Source organism: Onychomys torridus, chromosome 13 (genome assembly GCF_903995425.1).
Source record: "Onychomys torridus chromosome 13, mOncTor1.1, whole genome shotgun sequence".
Classification (NCBI taxonomy): domain Eukaryota; kingdom Metazoa; phylum Chordata; class Mammalia; order Rodentia; family Cricetidae; genus Onychomys; species Onychomys torridus.
Window position 1 is genome coordinate 31,747,894 of NC_050455.1, and position 20,444 is coordinate 31,768,337.

The window sequence follows — 20,444 nt, forward strand, 5'->3', positions numbered from 1 at the left end:
CCAAGCATCTTTCATGCTTCCTCTCCAAGTGTCTAAATACTTTCCTTTTGAACTTCCTTTTGGAAATGGCTTTCTTGAAGTAGTGAGTCATCTCAAGAGAAGGATGGACCAGTCGCTGTGATTAATGATGGAAAGGAATACTGGTTGGTCTGAACTGATAGTTCATGACTGTTATTTCTTGGAGGCAGCTGAGTGTTGCTGTATGGATATGTGACTTGAACATAAGGCCCAGGCAGGGATGATGGTCCCTGTCTCCCCCGCTCCCTCACCTCCTGTACGTTGTTGTTTGTAAGGAGGGAACTCTTAAATCTATTTTCCCGGTGTGGTGAGTTTGAAGTGGGCTCAGAGATGTGTGCCTAGGCTTACAAATCAGCATCATTATGGCCTTTGTTGTAGACACAGTGAGGACTGATGGATGGTTATTTCTGGAAAAGAGGAGGGGTTGCTCGGGAGGAATAAACCCAGAAGAACAGGCTGGCCTTTCTTGGAGGAGGGGGATGCTCACTGCTTTATTGAGACCTCCTGGTACTAAGCAACCAGGGCTCAGCCTTTAGAAGTCAGTGGGCAAATCCCTCTGGCAGAGGCTGAAGGGAAAGAGCCAAGGAGCAGGGAGGTGGGGATTAGATGGAGCCATTTAAAAGGAAACAAAAATGAAAGCAAGAATAACAAGGAATGGTAGGGATCTGGTCTCTGCTGGCCTTGCCAAGCAAACTCTGGGAACCCCCGTGGAGAAAGGATTCTCTTTAAGTTCCCTAAAGCCTTTGTGGTACTTTGGGCATTACATTCCCAGGCTGTTTCTATGGCACTTACAAAAAGAGTGAACAGTGCCATGGTGTCCCTTCCCTTCCCATTCGGCACCCTTTTATCAGCCTTGTGAAATAAGTCTCTGGCTTCAGTGGAACTGTTTTAAAGGAAATGGATGGGAAGGCAGAGGAAATATCCTGGCCAGGCCTGATTTTTCACAAAGAGAAACTCTCTAAGAGTAAACAGTGTTTATTTTTTGTTGATTTTTTTTTCAAACAAATGGAATTGCTTAATTAAAAAAAAAAAAACCTTATCTCTTTTCTCCTTAAATACTACAGACAATCTCATTTTATCGCAGCAGACACCTAGAAACAAAACACGGAACCCACCAGAGGAAACCGAGCAATGAATGAACTCATCAGAAATTCAAGTCAACTATGGAAGAATCAGTGCCTGTTGGCAGCTCTCGATTCTAAACAGAAGTGGCCCGAGCCTACTGAGTTTGACAAAAGTTTCTTAGAATTGGGGAGCTGGGAACATTGAACTCCTTTTTAATTCTATTCCAATCATTTTATGCATAGGGAAATGAAACTCAATGCATCAAATGAAGACCCAAAGAAACATTTAAAAACTCGTTTGACTAGTATTCAGTATGTGAGACTAAGTGATAGCTTGTCCTTCTAGTTAACCTTGTCCTGGAATATATATAAGTTATTTGTAGCCGCCACTGCTATAATATTTTCTGAAGGATGCCAAGCTGTATGCAAGATCTTTTTGCTAAAGTCCAGACTGTCGACACTGATCTCGTCTTTTCTTCGCTTGCCCCCGACGCACACTTTTCGGGGTTTGAGGATAGCCCGGGGTTTGCTGTTTTCCCTCGAGGCCTCAAGGGTCACATCACGCTTGGTGTTCCGGTCGAACATCCTGAAGAAGTTGTTGTAGGAGCCCGTCATGATGACGCTGCGGGGAAAGGGGAAACTGAGTATTACAGAGAAGGGTGGTAAGCCATCCCCATAATATCTTTCAGGAGCAAACGATGCTTATCACAGCCAGCTCACAGGGACCATAGTTTGAACTGAGAGCACTGACTTGTTTTTTTTTTTTTTTTTTTTTTGAGACATTAAAAGTGCCAAGCTCTTTGGCTGGGCTTAGAACAAAGGTTTGAGATAACCATCAGTATTACTCATTTTTACTCCAGATAGTTTTTGTTCTTGGATTACTAATTTGGTCCAGTTGTTATGACCCTAGGGTTACCAACTTTTCGTTAGGAGAAGTTAGGAGGTGTGGGAGGTTTTGAAAGAAAATGGCCCCCAAAGGAAGTGGCACTATTAGGAGGTGTGATCTTGTTGGGGTGGTCTTGTTGGAGGAAGTGTGTCACTGTGGAGGTGGGCTTTGAGGTCTCATATATGTTCAAGATTACTAGTGTTTAAGGTTGGGCCATCATACTAAGTCTTGAATACTCTGACTCCTAACTTTCTCTGCTGTGGAATGGAGATGATAGAGGTAACCCTACTTGGCTGTGGCTGGGATTAGAATATGTGTGTAGAAATGTCTTGTGCATAGTTAACTAGTAGTCATTGGTTATGATCTATGGTAATGAAGGGCAAGCTGGAATTATAACAGTTGTGTAATTATTATCAACTAACCATGACTTAAGTGGCAAAATACAGGCTTGCTTCTTTCCCTAGGGATGCTGGTTCATATGGCTTAGTTGCTTTGCTCTCTTCTGCTGTATAAACTGGATCGTGTAACCCCGGGTCCTTTGCTGCATGTTTACTACATCTAGTTCAGCTGAATTCTACAGTAGAAGATTCAGTAGTGGTTTGGGAAGAAGGGCCGTCAGAGACTCAAAGCTGGAATCTCAGAAAGGCCCGATGTGAACACTATGAATGAATAGCCCCATGCTATTGAGCACTATGTCACCTTCATCCAGGAGCTAACTGAGCCCCAGCAGCCTGCATCTGGTTTACAGACAATCAAAGAATCATCTGTATTTGTCAAACTAAAAATGAACTATTGGGAGGTAATATGAAGTATTGTAGAAATCAAGGGCCTTAAAACACTAATAAATCACTCTGAGGGAATGTGATAAATGAGGTTGGCTAGAATTCTGCTAATGAAGCACTGGGACCTCCAGTCAAGTCTGCTCTAGCAGCTTCAAGGTGATAGATCTAGAAAGCCACTTGACAATACTCAGAGGACGTGCTGGTGTATTACCAGTGGTCTTGAGTAGGCATTTAGCCCTAGCTTTTGGGTGCCTTGTATGTTAAAGACAGCATTTTCTTGTTGACATTGAACTGTCACCTGTGCCAGCCCAGAAATGAACTTGGGACCTCACAGCATCCTTCTCTTTACAGGCGTGATCAGAGACTCCAATCAGTGACCCACATAATGCATCCTGGCCAGGTCTTGGGGTCCAACATCCATCTTCATTTGGATGTACCCCATTTCAGGTAAATTGTCCGAAGTTTCCTCAAGGGAAAGGCTCTCAGCCCAAATGTTTCTTACCTGTCTGACCCGTTCCACACACACTCAAATTTATCGAAAATGCAGTCATTTTCATAGAGGGAGCACAACTTGCTGCGGAGGTAGTCATGGACCTGGGAGGAAACGTCAAGAACATGTCACCATCATACATAAGGTGAGGTTTCCTATGAATACTGACTTGGTGACATGAGCTGTTCATCCCCTCTGTGTGCCCTTGCATTGCATCAGGTGGTTCTGAACTGAATGTAGGCTCAGGGCCCTGGCTTTAGAAAGAAAGCACAGGTCAGTGAGCTTCTCTTATGCCAGTGTGGATTGAAAAAGGTTGCTTGTATAGATAGTGGTATAAAGCAGGTGCCAGTAAGGGGTAGAATTATGTTTTGTTTTATTATTGTTGTGTGGGCCTGCATGATGTGTGTATGCAGATGTGTTCACACGTAGGGGGGCAGAGGACAGCTTTGTGGAGTTGTTTTTCTCTTTCCACTTATTAAGGTCATCAGGTGTTAGAGACCAGTGTTCATTTTGATACTCGGCTGTTCATCAAAAGTCTGCCCTGGGTTTGAGGCAGAGCACTGGGGTATAGACCACAGAATGGTATAAATACATGAGAAGTTTTAGGCAGTACTAAAATCATAGAACATGAAAGTGTGGAGAAGGGCATTGAGAGATGAGGGACATTATATTTTGTAGGATGAGGACTCAAGGTTACATAGGATAAGGTAACATGGCCTCAGACACCTGCAGAGAGTGAATGAGTTTGAATGACATCTGGAAGAAAGGCTTTCCAACCATTGGGAAGAACATCTACAAAGGGCCACAGACAGGAAGGAGCATGCCATGACAGACCTAGAGTGAGTAAGCAGATTCTGAGCAAGATGAAGGAGGACATCACAGAAAGGACCACCAAGTCTGCTGTGTTCCAATGAAATGTAAGAGCAAAAGACCAAGGGCAAGAGACTGGCTTTTGTTTCACTGATGATGGCTCAGATGAAGGCGAGAACAGTAGCTAGACTCTAGATGGGGCCTGGGGCAGCGTTGCTAGGATACAGAGCAACCCTGAGGAGTGGAGCAGAAAACCGGAGTCAAAGAGTGTTCCTGAGCTTTCTTCTGAGTAGTGGATGGCTGGGCAGGGGGGGCTTGCTGCTGAATCCCTTCTGAGGAGACAGATGAAGCCCTGGATTTGAAAACAGGAATCCCTTAAAGAAAAAGAAACACTGAAAACTCAAGCTGAAATGGAGATAGAGTTGAAGAAGATTCAGTATCTCAGTTAGAAAAATCAGGGCAAAAGCCTTTTTAAGGAGATGACATAGTATCAGGTCTCAAAGATTAAGTAGAGGAATTAGATCACACAAGCAAAGAACATGCAAAATTAAAAATCACACAGGAGAGGACTGTATAGAAACTGTGGGACACCATGAAAAGATAAAATCTTTGGACTGTAGGCATAGATGAGGGAGAATCCCAGGTTGATGGCATAGAACAAATCTTAAAGCTTATAGAAGAAAATCTCCCCCAAAGAAAGACACACCTGTATAGATACAGGAACATTAAAATTAATTGGGCTTAAAAGCAGGCAGGCTAACTGCATATCTTCATCTGACCTTCCTCTCCTCCAAATCTTATTTCCCCTCACAAATCTCATGCCCAGCTCTGCAGCAAATCATCTGCTGCAGCCCCCACTTCCTCTCAGCTCCATCTCCAGAGGATGAAGAAGACCTCCTCCCACAGCATCCCAACTTACCCTTTTGTCCCAGCCTGTAACTGCAGTAGTCATTCCCTGGAAAGCCACAGGCCACACCTCCCAGGGAAACAGGCAGGCTAACTGCAGATCTTCATTTCTTTCTCCTTTCCTCCAAATCCAACCCCCTAGTCTTAGCCCCAGCTCTGTAGCAGAATACCTGCTGTGGTCTGGCCTTACATTCTGCCCCCATTCCCAGGGGATTAAGCAGATACTGGTGAAACACCCTGCTTTCTCCTTCCTGTGGACCCTCTCAACCTCCCTTCTAGCCCATTCCCATTCCTAAGTACCAGCTCCCAGTACCTAGAAATACATTTACCTGGAACCCCCCAGAAGCATTCCATACCAGGCAACACACAGCCACCACATTCTCCTAAGAACCAGAATGTAACAGAACAAAACACCCAACAAAGACAGGACCAGATGTCTGCACCTAGAATTACAGTCATCCCAAACTTCGATGCCTGGACACCAGTGTGAAAACACAGTGACACCCAGGGCAATGTCTCCATTGAGAACCCTGCAACCCTACTACAGGAGTCTCTGAGAAATGCAACAGCTGAAGCACAAGATAAAATTGAATATGATAGAGGTCCTTAAAGAAATCTATGGAAACACAAACAGTGGAAGGAAATGAATAAAAACAGTTCAAGACCTCAAAGTGGAAATAAAATAAAAGGAAACCCAAACTGAGGAAAATCTGGAAATGAAAAATTTAGGGACTTAAAACCAGGAACCTCAGAGGCAAGCCTCATCAACAGAATACAAGTGATGGAAGAGAGGAACTCAGGCATTGAAGATAAGATAAAATAAATAGATACCTCAGTCAAAGAATATGTTAAAGCTAGAAAATCCCAGGCACAAAACATCTAGGGAATCTGGGACACTATGAAAAGATCAAATCTGTGAATAAGAGGAATAGAAGAAGGAGAAGAAACCAAGGTCAATGCCACAGGAAATATTTTCAATTAAACCATAGAAGAAAATGTACCCAAACTAAAGGAGATGCCTATCAAGGTATAAGAAACATATAGAACACCAAACAGATTGGACCAGAAAAGAAATTCCTCTCCACATGTAATAATCAAAACATTAAGTGTATAGAACAAAGAAAGAATATTAACACCTGCAAGGGAAAAAGACCAAGTACCATACAAAGGCAGACCTATTAGAATAACACCTGACTTTTCAACAGAGACTCTGAAAGCCAGAAGGGCCTTGACAGATGTTCTACAGACTATGAGACCACAGACACCAGCCTGACTACTATACCTACCCAAACTTTTCATTGCCATAGATGGAGAAAGACATTCCATACTAAAACCAAAGTTTAGCAGTTTCTATCTACATATTCAGCTCTACATAAGGTGCTAGAAGGAAAACTTCAGCCTGAAGAGATTAACCACAAAAAGAAAACAGCTGGGCAGTGGTGGTGCATGCCTTTAATCCCAGCACTCAGGAAGCAGAGCCAGGCAGATCTCTGTGAGTTCGAGGCCAGCCTGGGCCACCAAGTGAGTTCTAGGAAAGGCGCAAAGCTACACAGAGAAACCCTGTCTCGAAAAACAAAAACAAAAACAAAAACAAAAACAACAACAACAACAAAACAGAAAGAGTAAATAATCCCAGATCAGCAAATCAAAAGTGTGTGTCGGGGTTTGGAGGGGTGGGCAGGCACTACCACAACACAAATAAACAGTAATCAATGAACACTGCTCATTGATAACTCTCAACACCAGTGATCTCAATTCTCCAACAAAAAGACACAGACTAACAGAATGCATGTAAAACCAGGACCCATCCTTCTGCTGCAGCCAAGAAATACACCTGAACATGAAGGATCTCCTTGAGTTAGGTGAAAGGATGAAAAATGACATTCAAAGCAAATAAGAAGCAAGCTTAAATAGCCAAGACTAATTAGAAGAGATGGGAAGAGGATACTACATACTCATCAAAGAGATAGTTCATCAAGAGGACACTGCAATTTTAATGTCTATGCAGCAAACAATGGCACTTAAGTTCATTAAAGAAACACTATTAAATCACAACCAACTCTTGCACACAGAGGGTGGGTGACTTTGTTACCTCACTCTTGCCAATATAGAGGTCATCCAGACAAAGAATAAACAGAGAAATGCTGGAGCTAATTTACACCATAAACCAAGCAGACCTAACATGTTTACAGAACATTTCATCCAAGCACAAAAGAATATACCTTCTTTCCAGCACCTCATAGAACTTTCTCTAAACTGACCACATACTCAGACACACAGCGAGTCTCAACAGATTTAAAAAAAAATTGAAATGACATCCTGTCTCCTGTCTAACCACCATGGATTAAAACTGGGTATCAATACCTACAGAAACAACAGAAAGTTTACAAGCTCATGGAATGGAACAACTCACCACATTCAAAGAAAAATGGGTCAAGACAGAATTAACAAAGAAATTAAAACTTTCAAGAATTGAATGAAAATACAGCATACCATACTTAGGTTACACAATGAAGTTAGTTCTCAGAGGCAAGTTCATGGCACTAAGGACATACATAAAAAGAATTGGAGCGATCTCATACTAACAGCACACCTGAAAGTTCTAGAACAAGAAGAACTCACACCTAAGAGGAGATGGCAAGAGATAATCAACTCAGGGAAGAAATCAATAAAATAGAAACAAACAAAAGGGCAGAGAGAATATCCAAATTAAGAAAATTAGAAATGAAAAGGGGGTGGAACAACAGACACTGAGGAAATCAAGAGAATCATAAGGACATACTTTAAAAACCTGTATTCCACCAAGCTGTGAAATTTAAAAGAAATGGATACTTTTCTCGATATATGCCACCTACCAAGATTAAATCAAAGTCAGAGAAACAATTTAAACAGACCTATAATCCCTAGTGAGATGGAAGCAGTCTTTAAAAGTCTCCCAAGCAAAGAAAGCCCTGGGCCCGATGGCTTTAGTGCAGAATTCTACCAGACTTTCAAAGAGCTCTACAAATTATTCCATAAAATAGAAACATGTAAGGAACATTGCCAAATTCATTTTATGAGGCCACAGTCATCTTGATACCCAAACCACATACTCAACAAAGAGAATTACAAACCAATTTCCCTTAAGATACTTCCAAATTGAATCCAAGAACACATCAAAAAGATCATCCACCATGATCAAGCAGGCTTCATTCCAGAGATGCAGGGATGGTTCACCATATGAAAATCAGTAAATGTAATTTACCATATAAACACACTGAAAGAGAAAAACCACATGATCATCTCATTAGATGCAGAAAAGGCCTTTGACAGAATTCAACACCTCTTCATGATAAAAGTCTTGAGAGAATAGGGATACAAGGGACATACCTCAACATAATAAAGGCAGTTTACAACAAATCTATAGCCAACATCAACTTACATGTAGAGAAACACAGAACAATTCCACTAAAATCAGCAACAGGACAAGGCTGTTCATTCTCTCCATACCTATTCAATATGACACTTGAAGTCTTAGCTAGAGCAATAATACTGCTGAATGAGATCAAGGGGATACAAATAGGAAGAGAAGAAGCCAAATATCTTTATTTGCAGATGATATGATAATATACATAAGTGATCCTAAAATTTCTACCATTGAACTCCTAGAGCTAATAAATTCTCTCAGCAAAGTAGTAGGATACAAAATTCACTCACAAAATCAGTAGCCTTCATATAGACAAATGACAAAATGAATTGAGAAACAATGCCCTTCACAATAGCCTCAAAAATATAAAGTATTTTGGGCTAACTCTAAGCAAATGAAAGACTTGAGACATTAAAAAAGGAATTGAAGATAACAGAAAATGTAACCATCTCTCATGCTCATGGCTTGGTAGGATTAATACAGAAAAAAATGGCCATCCTACTAAAAGCAATGTATAGATCCAATGCAATCACCATCAAAATTCCAACACAATTCTTTACAGATTTTGAAAGAACAGTTTTCAGCTTCATATAGAAACACAGAAAATCCAGCATAGCTAAAACAACCCTGAATAATAAAAGAACTGCTGGAAGTATCACTATCCCCAACCTCAAGTTGTAGTACAGATCTACAGTAATAAAAACAGCATGGTTTGACACAAAAATAGATATGTTGATCAATGGAATCAAACTGAAGACCCAGACATAAATCTGCACACCTATGGTCACCTGATTTTTTTTTAAATAAAGAAGCCAGAAATACACACTGGAAAAACAATAGCATCTTCAAAAAAATTGAGCCGATCACACTAGATGACTGTATGTAGAAGAATCCAAATAGATCCATATTTATCACCCTGCACAAAATCCAACTCTGAAATGGATCAAAGACATCAACATAAAATATACAGATACACTAAAACTGATAGAGGAGGAAGTGGGGAATAGCTTTGAACTCATTGGATCAGAAAGACTTCCTGGGTAGAACACTATTAGCAGAGGCACTAATAATTAATAAGTGGGGCTTCATGAAACTGAGAAGCTTCTGCATGGCAAGGGACACCATCATTAGGACAGAGCAGCAGCCTACAAAGTGGGAAAAGATTTTTTTTACCAACTACACATCTGATTGAGAGCTAATATCCAAAATATATAAAGAACTTAAACTTGATATTAAGAGAGAGCCTAATTAAAAAATGGGGTACAGATCTTAACAGAAAATTCTCAAAAGAGGAAATGCAAATGGCTGAGAAACAAGGGTATGTTCAACACCTTTCATCATCAGGGCTTCGCAAGTCCAAACCACTTTGAGATTTCATCTTACACCTGTCAGAATGGCTAAGATCAATAAAACAAATGCTGAGCAAGTGCAGTAAGGGGAACACTCTTCCATTGCTGATGGGACTGAGAACTCATACAACCACTATGGAATTCAGTGTGAAGGTTCTCCAGGAAGATCAGAATCGATCTACCTCAAGATCTAGTTATATTACTCTTGAGCATATACCCAAGGGATGCTTCATCCTACCACAGAGACACCTTTTCAACCATGTTTATTGCTGCTCTATTTATAATGGTCAGACATTGGAAACAACCTATATATCCCTCAACAAAAGAATGAATAAAGAAAATGTAGCACATTTACACAATGGAGTATTACTCAGCTGTTAAAAAAGTGAAATCATGAAATTTGTTGGTAAATGGATAGAACTAGAAAAAAAAAAGGATCTAAGTGAGGCAACCCAGACTTAGAAAGACAAATATAGTATATATTCGCTTATAGGTGCATACTAGCTATTAAGTCAATGATAAACAAGCTACAGTCTGTAGAACCGGAGATTAGGTATAGAGTAAGGGACTCGGGTATACAGACAGATCTTCTTGGGAAAGGGAATAGAATAGATTTGGTGGTTGGATGGGTGTGTGACTGGAATAGGAGGATCAAGTAGGGAAGGGGAGGGAATATGGGGAGAGAGAACTAAAATTAAGAGCCATTGGAGGGATAGTATGGAAACCTAATACAGTAGAAACTTCCTAAAACATACACATATATGAAGGCGATCTAAATGAAATCACCAAATAATGGGGACAGAGCCCCAACTGGACATCTCTTATCACCAAATGAAGCTTCCAATACCAGGGATGGGCCAGATCTAATTGGGTTGTTGACCCAGAGGGGTTCCATGAGAAACCCCAAATGACCCAGGCCATTGCCAAGGCTCTAGGTTGGTATCCAGAAATGGATGGCAAGGCCCCAGTGCTGAAGACAACACCTCCACAACATTGAACATGGAGAAGTCCAGCTGGTGCCTACCTGGAGCCTTCACTCCTATGTCCTAGTGACTTCGGTACAGGAAGGTCCTCTATGTGCTACCCTTACCTTCCTGCTCTTGTCTCTGAAGACAACTGTTATTCCTTTCAGGGGATGCTGTGAGGTTTTGCTCTCAAGTGCATATGCTAAAGTGGGGTACCCTGTTGCTCATGACTACTGTTCCTGTCTTATTCTCAGTTCCTTTGATATCACACATTCAAATTCAACTTCTTGCTCTGCACTGGCCTTACATCATCAAAAGCACCGAATCATTCCTTGAAGCAACTTGAGTATTTTCCTTTCTCTTCCATTCTTTCAGCCATCTTTTTCAGCGACTCAAATACCCTGTTGGTTAACTACTGGGTTTACCTTAGTCAATGATTTTCCTGCCTACCCCCACTGTCACGTGACTGCCACAGTATCTAATGTGCCAAGTCTACTTTTATTGCTACTTTCTTTACTTTTAGTTCATAGTATCCTGATTCCGTCATTTCTTCAAGACCATTAACCCAACTGCTTTGTTCTTCCTTGGCTTCCTCAAGTTTGGCATTTGTTGTGACAGCTTCACTCTTAGTGCGCATGTTTAATAAAGCTCTCTCTTTCAATTATACTCCCTTAACAAAACTACACCACTGGCTTATATCCTTCTGTTTGTCACTTGGGCCACACAGGTGAACGTGACTGGAAGACACAATCATATATATTTGTCTTGTTTTATTTGTCTTATTTAATTTGATTAAAAATAATTTTTTGAGACAAGTTCTCCTGCATCCTAGGCTAAGAATGTCTTTGTTCCTCCTGCCTCCACTTCCTGAGTGCTGGGATGACAGGTATGCACCACCTTACCCAGTTTATACATTACTGGGGAATGAACCAAGGGCTTTTTTTTTTTTTTTTCATGCTAGGCAAGTACTCTACCAACCAAGTTATACTCCCAGTTCCTTTCAAGGTCCTAAGGTTTTCAATGAACAATATAGACCACATGCTGATCTGTGAGTGACCTTATGGTATCCCCTCTGTTAAACGATCATTTTAAACATCTTCTTATTCAGCAGATGACCTTGCTCATTTTACTGAGAAACAGAAGTGAGAAAATATGGATTCCCCAGCATGACACTGATCAGCCCCTGCATCTTGAGCTGTGTACACAGCACTCCTTCCTTTGACAGATGAACTACCTACCACCCTTAGGCCAGTTCTTCACTGGACTCCATCCCTTCTTGTATCTCACGAGGACTCAGCTCCCTCACTTGTCTCTCCACTGTTTATTCCCATCAGCACCCAAACACTGTAACTTCCTTCTGCCTGTAGCCCACATTCCACCCACCCATCCACTCTCTGTTTTCATTCGAGATAAAATCTGTTGAGAGTAGCTAGCTTTTATGCTGACACCCTCTCTGTACAGTCTCTTGAAGTCATCTGATCAGATGGCCCTGTTCTACATACTCTTCTGTTAGGGTACTGGTAATCTCTGCATGTCTAAGCCAGCATTCAGTGCTAAACCCCCCCCCCCCCCCCCCCCACCTTTTTTCTTTTTCTTTTGTATAGTAACAGTGTGGTTGATGGCTGTCCCCCCCCCCCCCCCCCCGCCTCCTGCCTTGCCCCAGATTTTGTCCACTTGGCCTCTTGAACACACCTCTGAGACCTCTCTGGCCCCTCTCCCTCAGTCTCCTTTGCCAAATCATCTCCCTGTGTTCAACCATGAAAACACCTGACCCCAAGGGCCCCAGGTTTCTTCTTTGAATGTGCCCAGGGGCCTTCTTTTAATTCTATGGTTTTGAGGACCTTTCCTGTACTTGCCCTGGGCTGTCTACCTCTCATCTGTTTGTGTTTCATTAGTTTAACATGTTTAAAACAAAACTCTCAATCTCCTCATCTAAATCAAAAGTCAACTCCACTTCACTGGTGGTTAAAAATGGTAAACCACAGACTATTTCCCTTCTTATAACATACATCAGATTCTAAACGATTTTACCTTAGAAACTACATCAGGAATCTGGGGACCTCTGTTGCTCACACCCTCATCTGAGATGCTATCACCCATTTGACAAAGACTGTACTGGCTAGTTTTGTGTCAACTTGACACAAGCTAGACTCATCGGAGAGGAAGGAGGCTTGGAGAGGAAATGTCTCTGTGAGATCCAGCACTAAGACATTTTCTCAATTAGTGATCATTGCTGGAAGACCATTGTGGGTAGGGCCGTTCCTGGGCTGGTGGTCCTGGGTTCTATAAGAAATCAGGCCATGGGGAGCAAACCACTAAACAGCAGGCCCCCTCCCCCATGGCCTCTCCATCAGTTCCTGCCTCCAGGTTCCTGTCCCCACTTCTTTCAATAATGAACAGGAACATGGAAGTGTAAACCAAATAAACCCTTTTTTCTCCAACTTGCTTTTTGATCATGGTGTTTCATCATGGCAATAAAAACCCTAAAGACAGAGTGTAAAAACATTAAAATCCATTCTTTCTGTCTCTTCACTTGTCTCTGCTAAAGGTTTTCCTCCCCAGTGCAACTAGAATGATGTTTTCAAATCATAGTGACAAAATGTTCTGGAGTTGGGCATGGCTCTGCAACTCTGAATATACTAAAACCCAGAGAGTTATGTATTCTGAAATGAGTGAATACTGTGATAGATGAACTGTATCTCAAGTAAAACAATATCAATCAAATCTGTCTTCCTAGATTCTCCTTTCCCTGCCTCATTTCTTTTTATCTAATTAAAGCTATATAAAAATAAGAGCAGTTATTTCTGTCCCTTGATCCATCTTCTCCTTGTCCCTTGCCTGGCTTTTTAAAAAATCCTTTCTACCTCTAGGTATGTTCAAGCTCTTTCAGTAAAAATACCTTGGAGCAATGCCTTTGATTCCCCCCAACAGTGTTTCTGCCACCCTCTACCCAGTGCTTAAGGCAAGAACTTCTTACATGGAGTCCTTGGCTTTTCCCCCTTCCACAGTCTAGAAGAAACAGATGCCACTGCCTCTCCATCCTCCCCATCCTTCCATCCTCCTGCCATCATCAGCCCACATTAGTACCATCTCCTTCCATGCAGCTTGCTTGTCACACAGTAAAGTGAAACCCATTGTTTTCAATGCCATTTCCTGGGAGAAAACCTTTCTACAGATCTCCACGGTACCCAGCCAGAGAGAAGTAAAGCTCTCGGTACTAGAATTTGTAAGACCAGGCCCTGCTTTTGTCTTCAGGCTCAACTTTCTGCCTGCCTGTTCCACAAGCAAGGAAAACTTCCTCAACTGCAGTTCTCTTTACCCCAGGTCTTTGGCCATGGTATTTTTCCAAGCACATGACTTTGCTAACTAGCTCATGGTGGTTTCGTCTTCACCTTCCTTACCCTGCAAGGTTTCCCTGCCTTGGGCTCCCCTGGTCTCAGCACCATCCCTTGCACAAATGCACTGAGTTCCTTTGTTTATCAGTCAGCTTCCTTACTAGAGAGCTTCATGAGAGCAAGGCCATGCTTGTCTTGCTCACTCAAGCTATGGTACCCATCCCATGTAACATGTTCAGGCTGTAACTGTTACTAATCCCCATGCATCCTTGTCTTAGATCCTATGACACTTGTAGCCTGTGGTATTTTATGTAACACATCACTATGAACAGCCTTTTATCTCTCGGCACCACAAACATTTGCAGGCGGAGGCTGATGTAGAAGCCCACAACGGGAGTGTTCTGTACCTGGTAAGTCTCGATGGGGCGATTTTCCATGTTGAGATCCCAGACTTTCACGGTCAGATAGTCTCTGGTCATGATATACCTCCCACTGTGGCTGAACTTCACATCCGAAATTGAAGAGATAATTTCAGAGAAGAACGATCTGTTGCTTGGATCTTCTGGCTCTTCAAAAACTGTGGAACAAAAGAAAAACAAAAGCAAAGCATGATGAATACAGCACAGGCTGGTGAACAGACTCTAAAATTTGGGCCAGCCGGAGAGCTAACAGTGAACTCAGAATTTCTATGTAGGGCGGGTGTCTGTGGAATATAGAGAAGTTGCCAACAGTGTTAGCTCCCTGGAAACAGAAAGAGAAAAACAAAAACAAAACCCCTCCAAACCTGATGGATTACTGTGTTTTCAAGGAATTGGCATGGGACCTAACACTCTGCTTGCTGGGACACTGTCTGTCTGAAAACCCAAGATCTGGATCACATTTGCCCTCATCTCTGGATGTCATGTGCATGTCCATATTTGGAGACATCTTAGGATTCTCTTTTTTTCTTTTCTTTACATTTCTCCTCTTTTCTTTTGTTCTACACTGTCTCAGGGAGGCATCCTGGAAGACTCCTGGGTGCTGCCACCGCCCCTACTGTTGTTACTGCTGATGCTGCTGCCTCCTCCTTCCTCCTCTTTCTCATTCAGGAAAAAAAAGACTAATTTATTTAACATACTCCTTGTAGAGAGAGTCATGGGCATGGTGGTATTAGAATAACCACCTGTAAAACCTGTTATCTATTCAATCTCTATCACCTGCTTGAGTTAGGGTTCCACTCTGTAGCTCCTGGCTTCTGGCTGGCACCCTCCTAGTTGAGAACTACATGAGACATTTCCCATTTGTTGTAGCTCCCAGTAATGGTGTTAGCATTGGGATTTAGAAACTCCAAGTAAAACATCTCATCAGAGAGGGGATAGGGAGACTTGAGGAAGGAGGTAGAACACACTGGATGCTGCACACAGTGACTGACTGTGGACACTGTATTAATTGTTGTAGCTTGTTTTTCCAATTGCCAGACAGGGCTTCACATTGCTTAGTGTATGGCCTTGCACATAGTAGAGTTTCAATAAATGCTGGCCAGTATTTTTATCATTATCAGATTCTGTGATAGCCAGTCATATTTCATTCATTAAGATGGAGCCCCCTAATTGGCTAGCCAATACCAAGGGGCCAGCCCTGAAATAATAATACATACAAGCAATGGTAAATGGACTCAGCAGTTCGTAGGATTGGAGGAGACAAATGTTGTGCAGTCACACAAATTTAGCTACGATTGTGAACTGAGTTTTACCACATTAATAAGCCGTGTATGGCGGAAATAAAAGAACTGGGGAACCACTTCTGCTTCAGTGTCAGAGTTATTCAGATTTTGCTGAAAATGTGGCAAACAGTATCTGTGCCCTCAATTTTCCCCAGAGATTCCCTTGGCTTGGCACCAGAAGTCTGCTGAATTTCAGGGCTTCCAACCAGGTTTCAGGAAAAAGATCCAGAACAAGACAAGAAGGAACCATGGGAGATGATGCAAGCTTTGATGTCTATGAGGAATGGTCCCGATGGGAATCATAGTAGCCTAGACCTACTCAATGGAGATATGGCAGATTCGCCATCAGGGCACATGTATGTGTTTTATAGATGTCAATATAACATAAACTACCTTTCTTACTCCTTAAGATCTATGTACCTACCTATGTATCTGTCTATGCGCCTATACATCTATTATCTAATGCTCAAATGTCTGAGCTGGCAACTACCACTATTCTCATTATAGAACAGGAACAGACCAGCAAGATTGCGCAAGCCACCCAGGACACTCCTCCCAGCTGTCCACTCCACTTGCTCTGTTCCCATACTCAGGCTGACCCACAATGCTCATGTCCTGGATGTACTTAAGGTATTTCCACCCACATGCCTTGGAATCCCCTCTCCTCCCCTTTCCACTCCCATTATGGGACACTGAGTTGAGTTCAGGTTGGGATGAATTAGCTCACTCTTAAAAACTACCTCTTGAGCTCCTGTGTACTGCATGGGATGAAGTCATTCAGCATTCCTAAGTCTTTCAGCTTCTTTCCCATGAATTAATCAGTCAATACAGGTATCGTCGTGGCCAAAATCTGAACTTGGTCTGCTTCCAGCCTATGATTCTTCCCCTCTTTTTCTTTCTTATTGTTACATATATACATACATATAATTATATAAATACAACCTACTGAGCCCATTCAGTGTCATCTCTGCAACAGGCCATCTCTGGACTATCATATCTTTGGTTTAAACATCTCATTTCAATGCCACCATCACCTAGGCTTTGGTGACCTTGACAGATAAGAGGGATGTATGTGAAGGTTTGCTTGTGAGGAAGAAGGACTAGACCCAGACTCATGCTTGGGTTTTACACTGTTCACTTCTGCTGATATCTCTTCCATGGAGAAGTGCAGCTGGCAGGCTCTTCCATTTGTAGACAAGGTTGACTATTTCTCCATAATGGGGACACAATCGGCAATTTCCATATGAAGTGAGGCAGATGGCAATTCTGCTTTGGAGATTTGCAGGCAACAGTTTTGCCCCTGGAGAGAAGAGGCTCACCAATGGAAATGTAGCCAGCAAGTTTCACTACACAGAAGACAGGTCTGCTAATTAAGCTCAACAAGAGAACTGGCCCACAGTTTCCCCAGAGAGGGGAGGAACTCCCAAGGGTTGCTCACATCAGCCTTTGCCCAGCTGAGAACAGTTAGTTTAAGATTTAGTTGGTATCTACTGTACTTAATATACTTAGTGTCTTCATTCCTAGACATGGGCTAGAGATCGGGAATTGAGATCATATTTAGCACTGGAGGATTCAGAAGTGGGAAACAGTGAAGCTCAGTGGCTCTTAATTCTTGTGATCTGCTTTTTAGATGCCTTTCATTGATTCCACACATAACCATTCCTTTGTGAACTCTGAAGCCACATGACGTCTGGCACAGCCTGGTGGAGGATAAGTGTGTTGTGGGATACTCTTTTTATACACCTTGAAGCTGTGTCTTTGCCAAGGTGCCTTCTGATTGGTTCAATAAAGAGTTGAATGGCCAATAGTTAGGCAGGAAGAGGTTAGGTGGGACTTCTGGGCAAAGAGAAAAGAAGAAGAGCTGAATTAAGGCACAGAAGAGATGCCAGAGGATACAGAGAGGAAGCAGAGCATGCAGGAGGGGAGGTAAAAGCCAGGAGCCACATGGCAGCACATAGTTTAATAGAAATGGGTTAAGTTATAAGAGCTTGTTAGAAACAAGCCTAAGCTAAGGCTGAGCTTTCATAATTAATAAGAGGTCTCCATGTCCTTATTTGGGAGCTGGTGACTGATGAAAAAGTTTATTACATAAGTGAATACAGAAGCCGTCATATCTGACCCTAAGTTTTACATATGACTCTTAAAAAATTCCCTCCATGTATTTCTTCACAAATGTCTCAAAATAAGCATTCAAAGCTAAAGGCGCAAAGCTACACAGAGAAACCCTGTTTCAAAAACAAAACAAACCCAAAAACACTAAATATAAGCTCCAAACTCATTTTTGGGGACTGGGGAGAGCTCAGTGGCCAAAATACTTGCTGCACAGGAATGAGCATTCCTAAACCTGGACCCTTAGCATCCATGCAAAAAGTTGGGTGTGGCAGTGCACATCTGAAACACCAGCCCTGGTGATGTGGGGAGGCAGTCTAGCAGATCCTGGGGACTTGCTGGCAAGCCAGCTTAGCCAAAATGGTGAGCTCAGGTTCAGTGAAAAAGCCTGTCCAAGACAATAAAAGGAAGGAAGGAAGGAAGAAGGAAAAGAAAGAGAACGTGGCAAGGTGATTGAGCGACACCCAACACCTACACACATACATCCCTCATTTGCCAGCCATAGTGTTGTATACCAAGGCAGCTAGGTCTTCGCATCAACACTTTCTCTTAGAAATCAAGAAAGGGCTGGTAAGATGGCTCAGTGGGTGGTGACACTTGCCACCAAACCTGAGGACCTAAGTTCAATCCTTGGAACCCACAGGGTCGAAGGAGAGAACTCATTACCGTAAGTGGTCCCCTGACCTCCACATATGTCCAGAGCACACATGTCCCATTCCCCCAATAAAAATAAATAAATTAAAAAAAGCATGCTTGGTGGTGGTGGTGGCATGCCCTCGGGAAGCAGAGGCAGGCAGATCTCTATGAGTTCGAGGTCAGCCTGGTCTGCAGAGCGAGTTCCAGGATAGGCTCCAAAGCTACACAGAGAAACCTTGTCTCAACCCCCCACCCCTCGCAAAACCAAAAAACCAAAAGCAGCATGAACAACACCTGATTGTTTCAGTTAGAAGATTCCAAAATAGACAAAAGCTTTACAGAGAGAAAGAAGAGTCAAGGGGAGCTGAAAGCAATCAGGAAGCATTTAAAGAGGTAAACCACTTCCGGCTCTGGAGGCTTCTGTTGCAGTAATTCACCTCTGCCCCAATAGCACAAAAGCAAAATACATATTAAGGGAAGAAATGAACACTAGGACTCAGCTCAGGGACACCAAGCTTTCAGTTTCATACCATGAGACACCACCACCAGGCATGGCACATGGCCCTAAGTCATCAAGTACGAGGGACCCACATGGCCCACAGAGGGCAGAAGGTACACAGATTAGAATGGGTCATGTGAGTGAGTAGGAACAGCAAGGTTCCTGTGTTCCTCCAACAAAGAACGGGCCCCCTTATTCATTGTGACCAGGGTCTGTGTCAGCCCTCATTAGAAAATGTGTGCCTTTTTTTTTTTTTTCTTTTCCTGTGGCAGACAGAATACCGGCACTCTGCCCTCTAAGATGTCCATATCCATATCCTTTCTTTGAACTTGCACTATGTTGTAGACAAGGTCCATTAAGACTGTAAATTGACAGAGTCTAAGTTGAGAGGGGGATCTGGGTTGTGAGGGCCCACATTTGGAATCCCAGAACTTGAGAGACTGAGGTAGGAGTTCTAGGCTAGCCTGGGATACAAAGCGAGGCCAAGTCTCAAGGAATGAACACACACACACACACACACACACACACACACACACACACACACACACACACTCACTCCAAGCCTGAAAACTATAAGGTGGTGAACTCCTCGTACTTGGAAGGCTGTGGTTGGAAGGATTATTAAGTTGAGAGAACTTATCTCAAAAACTAAAACAGAGTACAAAGTGATGTTCCATTTTATGGTGGGTCTGATGTAATGACGATGGTTCTCATAGCTCTGCTGACACCTTGACTTTGGCCCAATGGGGCTCAAGTCAGAATTGATTTCCAGAGCTCTGATTTCCAGTCCCTAAGTCCATTAAACCCGCAATAATTTGGGATATCAGCATTAGGAAGCTAACACTCCTTTTCTCATATCATCAGCAGAGGCAGGTGACAGGAGCTCATGAGCTCTCTCCTCGACTTCTCACTTCTGCTCCTTCTCCCTGGGTCATGTCAACTCCCCCTCCTCTCTGTCTGGATACCAAAGAGCCCACTCTCTAAGCAGCTATCTTGGCATGGCTGTGTGCTGCCGAACCACCTCAGATTTGCCACCTTCTCCTTTGCTGCTGCTAAGCCCACCTTCTGGCAGGATTAGCAAAATCATAACCTAGGAGCTTCAGACAGCTGACCGACCACAGAGATGGTTTAGTGGGAGAGCATGACACTGCCCAGCACACAGCCGTGTCCTAGATGAGTGAGCCCAAAGCAAGGCTCCTCCTTGCTCAGATGCCCACAGACAGTCCGCACTGGGCCTTGGGTCAGTGTGTCAGCATTCCTGTAATATTCTCTTGGGTTCTAGTACTCCACTGAGGCCTGTCTGGTCTACTCATCATCCACTTCAGGGCTAGGCAGAGCATGAACAAGGTGAATATACACAGACAGGTAGCAGAGACAATGGGTTGCTTGACCTGAGTGTCTACACTCCATACAAATGGCAATTTCTGCTTGGCCCAGTTGATTGCTGACAGGCAGGAGGAGTGTGGCTCCCACATAGTCAGTGTGTA

General features: G+C 42.8%; 1 protein-coding gene across 4 annotated transcripts in view; it reads right to left on the minus strand.

Moving 5' to 3' along the window:
- Window positions 1-941: 941 nt before the first annotated feature.
- Window positions 942-20,444, minus strand: part of Ppp2r2b (protein phosphatase 2 regulatory subunit Bbeta) — a 400,868-nt gene continuing 381,365 nt past the window's right edge. For 3 of the 4 annotated variants that reach the window (XM_036204910.1, XM_036204912.1, XM_036204911.1), the window contains exons 8-10: window positions 14,419-14,588; window positions 3,253-3,344; window positions 976-1,704 (exon numbers count right to left, since the gene is read on the minus strand). In XM_036204910.1, coding sequence (XP_036060803.1) covers window positions 1,425-1,704; window positions 3,253-3,344; window positions 14,419-14,588 — 542 coding nt within the window. In that variant the 3' untranslated portion in view covers window positions 976-1,424. Of the gene's footprint in view, window positions 1,705-3,252; window positions 3,345-14,418; window positions 14,589-20,444 lie in introns of all 4 variants that reach the window. The other variant, XM_036204909.1, reaches the window with a different exon arrangement.